Source organism: Athene cunicularia (genome assembly GCF_003259725.1).
Source record: "Athene cunicularia isolate RWA chromosome 4 unlocalized genomic scaffold, athCun1 chr4_part1, whole genome shotgun sequence".
Taxonomy (NCBI): domain Eukaryota; kingdom Metazoa; phylum Chordata; class Aves; order Strigiformes; family Strigidae; genus Athene; species Athene cunicularia.
Window position 1 is genome coordinate 19,803,098 of NW_020799098.1, and position 6,019 is coordinate 19,809,116.

The 6,019-nt window shown below is 36.2% G+C and overlaps 1 protein-coding gene across 1 annotated transcript in view; it reads left to right on the forward strand.

Moving 5' to 3' along the window:
* Positions 1-2,079: 2,079 nt before the first annotated feature.
* Positions 2,080-6,019, forward strand: part of STIM2 (stromal interaction molecule 2) — a 34,091-nt gene continuing 30,151 nt past the window's right edge. Inside the window, exons 1-2 of the mRNA XM_026846946.1 lie at positions 2,080-2,122; positions 3,465-3,542. Coding sequence (XP_026702747.1) covers positions 2,080-2,122; positions 3,465-3,542 — 121 coding nt within the window. The remainder of the gene's footprint in view (positions 2,123-3,464; positions 3,543-6,019) is intronic.

Genomic DNA, 6,019 nt, shown 5'->3' on the forward strand with positions numbered 1-6,019 from the left:
TCTTAACAGGTGATCAGAAAGTTGACAGTGCTGTTCTGTGCTTTGTTTTGAAGCTTCTTATCTAGGAAAGATTAGAAAAGCTTTAATTGAAGCCTATCTTGAGACTTGATTTTGGTAATGGCATTATTTGGCTGAATTTCTGCTTTAAATAACTGTGATTTCACTCTTTTTTGTGTATAAAAAATGAAATTTAAGTGCAGAATTAGACAGCTTTTTTGTGGGTGTGGAAAAAGCAAGGATGAGCTAATGGTGATTTAGGGAAAAATTAAAGCCTTACTTGCTTCATCAAGTTTCCCTGAGGGGGAAAAAATAAATTGATTTGCATATATTGAAAGATACTGAAATGGCAGAATAAATGGACACTTCTCAATAGTGACAAAACCAGATTTGGATCTCTCATGCAAAGATCACTCGTATACATATTGGAGTGGTAATGATTTATTTTAAGGTTGTTTAAAATGTAATCTTTTATTACTGAAGGATGTTGAGTGGATTTTTGAAGAATTATGGCAGCTTTCATAGAGCAGAGCTACAAATAGTTGTGTTTTTGTGTTAACTGAAGTTACCAGTCACTAACATGTACGTGTTCAGAAACAGGTTTTTCAGATACCACACTTACAAGTCAGGAGTTTCATCTGTGACTTTCATCTTCTGTTACTGCACGAGTTTATAAACACAATTTCAGAAATTACCTGAATTTCTAATATGGAGTAGTGGAAGAGCCTAATGTGAGACTTCAACAGTTTAATAATTCTTTGGAGACTACAGAGTCCTGAACCTCCTTTCCTGTTATATCTCTTCCCCTTTCCCTGCTGTCATTTGTATTGTTGCATTTTTCTCTTCAGGAAGCTCATTTAGGTAACATCAGTGTTGTGATTAGAAGATAAGTATATTCTGCCCTTTTTGTCAAAATTTTGTCTGGTTTTGAAAATGTTTTTAGTGGAAAGATGTGCTGCAGTGATGAGCTTTATTTTTCACTCTGTTCATTTAAATAAATGTCACAAATGACATTGTCAATTTAACTGTTATATCCTGCTCAGCCTACTTGCCATATGGAGGAGTTTAATAATTAAGAGTAGGAGTGATTTGCTTCAGGAGCTTTTAATTGAAAGATTAAATGAAGCTCACTCTGAGGCTGTCTTTTCAAGCATTTGAAGATATTAATGACACCTTATATAAGGATTGAATACAAAAGCCGCATGTTTGTTGCCTTTACTGTGAATAGCTGTTTTGAACATCTGGTGAAATTTTTGAAAACACTTGCTTTTCAGTAATTTCAATAATCCCTATTGTACATGACACTCAGATTTGTGCTCATGTCTTTAAAAATCGTTGTTCTCTTTCTTATTTTGCTTTGAAATGAATCATAGTGAATTGATGAAGAAACTGTAATATAAAGTACAGTGTAAAACTAAAGCACAAAAGAAATGTAAGGAAATAGAAATCCTAGTTAGATGTAGATGCATTTGGTGGGGGGTTGGGGATACTGTGGCCACCTGCTTTAGTTCTGGAAAATGTAAAGAAATCCTACTTCTGTCATCAAGGCTTGCTGAAACATAGTTATTTGAAGCTGAGAGTATGTGCTTAGGAAGCTGACACTTGTGCATAGTGCTTGCCTTTTCTGTGAGGCTTCCCTTTATCCCAGATGGCTTCTTAGGAATGAGGAATCGTAAAACTAGCAGAACATGGTACAGTCCTGAATTCATCAGGAAAAGGCAGTCACGGAAGCACTGCGGGCTTCCATAGGACTTGCCATATGTTAGCGTAAAAAAGTGCTCTTCCTTCTCAGTGAATGCTGAACATCATCACAGAGCAAAAATGCTGTGTAGTAGCTAGTGTCTCCAAATAACTCCCAACTGCTAAGCTGCTCCAAGTGAACTAATGGGGAAATCTATAGCCTTTTCATTCTGGAGGTGTGTATCTGGTTTCAGGTACTTCTGAAAAATCATAAAGGTTTTGTGTGTCCCTGTATTCTTAAAAAGGCTCTTTGAAGCATTTAAGACTTAAGCGCACAGGTGCTTTGGAGACCAGATTGGAACTGCAACACCTTTCTAGGGTCCCTGTGTCACAGGCTTTGGCATGGTCATAGCTTTTGTGATCCAGTGTCCATATGCAAAAGGAGGTATGTGTGAGCGAACCACAGGATTATTAGTTATTTTTTGCTCTGTCAGTCCTTTCCATTGTGAAGTCTGTTAACGTTCACAATGTTTTAGGGAAAAGTAAATAGATGAAAGACTGCAAGGTGCATATACCCTTTTGCTTTGGAACCATTTCTAATGATGTATACTAAAATAAATTTCAAGGGCTTTGCTGACATGAATGATTGAAGATATGGGTGTAATTAATTTTCCTTATTGGCTTGTGTTGACAGTGTCACTTTGTAAATTTAACTCCTGTTGCCTTCAGGAAATGAGATGAAAAAGCTGTGATTCTACAATTTAGGAGAATTTCAAATGGAAATTTTTCTTTTAGTCTTGCCTTATTTTAGCCTTGTTGAAAAAGACAAGAGGAAAAAAAGGAAGGGGACAAAATAACTGTTAATTGTTACTCTCCCATTATCTGTAAATACAAAGTTTCCTGGTTGGGTATCTCTCCACTCAGTTCACTATCAAACTGTCTCCTATATGTCTGGTCTGTAGTCTTGGCTTTGTGCAGCTCCCTGGACTGGTGAAGACTAGTTTCTCCTCATGCCCCAGAGCTAAGAGGCAGTTACTAAGCTACTCGTTGACATTTATTTTTTTAATAACAAATTCCCTCCTTATCGTGACCAAAAGTTCTGAAACATCCTCACTTCTGAGCAACGTTAAAAACTGGACTGTAAAATAACTCTTGCTTAGTGACATGTGGTGTGCTTGTATGCCTCTTGTCCAACCTCATCTAAGCTGTCTCTTTTGTTTGCCTTGATAATGCTTCTGTGCTGTTTGTTAAAGGAAGAGTTAAATCCTAAGATATCAAGTTCGCTCCCTGAGTGAACTTCTTGATATCATCTCCTGTGATGATTACTTTGGACTAAGTGTATTTATGACAACACACCAGACTAGGGCAGAGAAACTGTTCCAAACATGAAACTAGTTTTGTCCTTAAAGTACAATAGACAGTTTGGAACCCCAGAACACTTCCATTAGAGTGGATTCAAAGTGAAAAATTACCAGCTAGTCTTATGATTAGTTGTGGGGCCTCAGGCTTGTATTTATGGTGCTTGCTGTATTTTGAGACTTTTCCTGTTGGCTTTTATCTTAATTAACCGGGTGTTTGAGAAGTTTCTAACCATACTTCATCTAATATTAATTTAAACTGTTTCTGCCATGCAAGTGAGGCAAAATCCTGCATGTTAGAATCTTGAGATATGGATGATTAAATTTGTCAGCTTTTTCTTGGATTTGGTAGGGCTTCATAGGTATGTGTGTGAAATGCTTTTCACTTTTTCTTTAGGTTGTGGCTTTCTAATTTGTTTTTGTTTTGAGATCGTTCTCTGAAGAAAGGGATGACAAGTGCTGTCAGTTTGGAATGTTTAATTTTACCATACGAAAATAAGCTTGAAGGTAAATCTGGATTCTCTTTAGAGTGGGTTAATTTTTATTACAGTCGAGATGTGGACCTACTCCATGTTTCTCAGTCCCAAAAGGAGCAATTGGAACTCTCATCTCTTAAGAGAGAGATCAAGTGTTCCTGGAGCCAGGCATGGGACATTTGAAGCACAAGCAGCCTGTTTACTTCTCTTAAGAAGAGCTATAGCTCTTCCAAGTGCCTTCATGCTTAAATAACCAAAAAAGGCATATTTAAGATAAATAAGTACTTGGATTAAGAAACTGATCAACCACAGTTTTGAGAAAATGTGCTCTGAGAAAACCTTTCTGATTTACAAAGCTGGGCTGATAGCTGAACAAAATAAGAAAACATTTGAGTGGGTGCTTGCAAATTGTGAACACTATTTCTCTGTCATTTTCTTCTATATAAGAATAGAACTAAGTACAAATTAAGTAAGTTGGGTGTGTTTTGAGGAACATGTTTATCTCTTCTGACAATTATGCTTTCTTCTAATTTAAAACGGTATAGATCTACTATTGCAGTACAAAGGTGGTTCTTCTGATATGTTTTAGTGTCATATTCTTTGTTTATGGCTATTGGAATTTAATTATTACCAGAAATTTGGGGTGATTGATTACTACTGCAAGGGAAGCCTTTCTACACCAAGCACTCTGTATTACAGGGATAAGTCCTTTAACTCCCCCAATGATAGTAATTTTTTCATTGCAAGGCAAAAATCTAAAGGCTGTGCAAATTAAACCTTTTCTAGTGAAACAGAGATGGACAAATAAAACAGACTTTTTGTGTTTTAATATAGAAAAATGACTCAGTTTCACTAAATATTAGTTGCATTCCAAAGCTAAAAATTGTTTGTAGTTGGTGTAATGTTCAGTGATTTGTATTTCCGATTTATATGAAGTAGTTCCAAAACCAGCATCTCTCTGTTCTGGGACAGTGTCAGTGAGGAGTTAGGGTTTTTAATGGGTGTGTTTTGGGGGTTTTTTGTTTGTTTGGTCTTGTTTTAATTGATACATGGGCAGAGATAGCAGGTAACTGTTAACTTCTGTATAATAAGATTGGTGTATAAAGTAAGAATGCATTGACTCATGTCTAGCTGTAGGGATCAGTCCAGTTAATAAGCGTCTGAGATTCCAGCTATGCTGTGGTTGCTACCTTCGTGCTTCTACTTTGTAGCCTTATGCAAGCTGAGTCTTACCAGCATACATTATTCTTGATTATTTTTAAATTTATAATAGACAGAAAAACAGAATCATGCCAACTCAATTGGTATGGAAATACTAAACTAAATTTATTTTGCTGTGCAAACACTTGATCCTGTCCATTTCTATGTGTTTCCTTTACTTATTTAAATGAGCTGTAACATGAAAGCACAATCCTTGGATAGACCAGAAGAAGCAAAAATTACTAATATGCTGCCTCAATTTGTATTTTCATTGATATGATTAAAAGAAGGGTACCAGTCAGTGCATTTTTTGCTGGCTATTACAGTGGGAATTCACTATCTTATTAAAGCTGAACTTTCAAAAAATTATTTCTGTGTCCTTCTCCACCTTCTGTTCTTTTATGTTGTTTGGTACATAAGAATTAATGAACTAGCTAGCTATTAATTAATGACAAGGTCTGAAAGACCAGTCTTTAATGATGGTTGATCATCGTGCATTGTAGAATTTTCAAGTACTTGGCATGTTCCTTGTGGAAGGGAAGGAACAGAGATGTAACAGTGTGACATGGTGGAAACAGAGCCAACAGATGTGCACAAATCATGAGCCTTCATAATGAATGCAAATGAAAACAATATTTTTGACCTGGAATCCCATTCCACCATGACTCTGCTGTTTTTGATCAGAGCATACACAACTGAGATATCATGTATTATTATCAGTTGAATTTTCTTTGCAGTGTCCTTTCTTCTCTTGCAGTCCTCCTTGATCATTTTACAATCAATAGTACTATCTATTTTGAATTTGATCTGGAATGTGGTTACCATCCCTTTGTTATCTGTTTATAAATCTATGATTGTAGGTCATGACAAGTCTTTTTCTCCTCCTCTACCACTCTGTTTAGCCCAGGCTTTCAGAAAGGAGGTTGGAAAACACAGTGACTTTATTTGCTATTGCAGGGATATATTACTAAGCATGGATGATAGACAGAAGAGGTGGAGATAGCAGTTATAGGAGTAGAAAAAAAAAACCCCTGAGAGTCATAACTATTCCAGACTATTCTTTGGGCTTCTGTCCTGAATAAAAAAGAGTTGATTTCCACACCCTCCCTTCACTTTCTCTTTTTTTTTTTTGGTAAGAATTACTATTTTACAACCAAGTTTGACATTTATGACCTGGTGGCTATGTACAGTGAAGTACATGTATACAAACAGAAATTTAAATGCTTTTTCTTGCTAGGGAGCTTTATATTCTAGAATTACAGTAGCTAATATTTCTGTTTTTGTTCCCCCCCCCCCCCCCCCCCCATT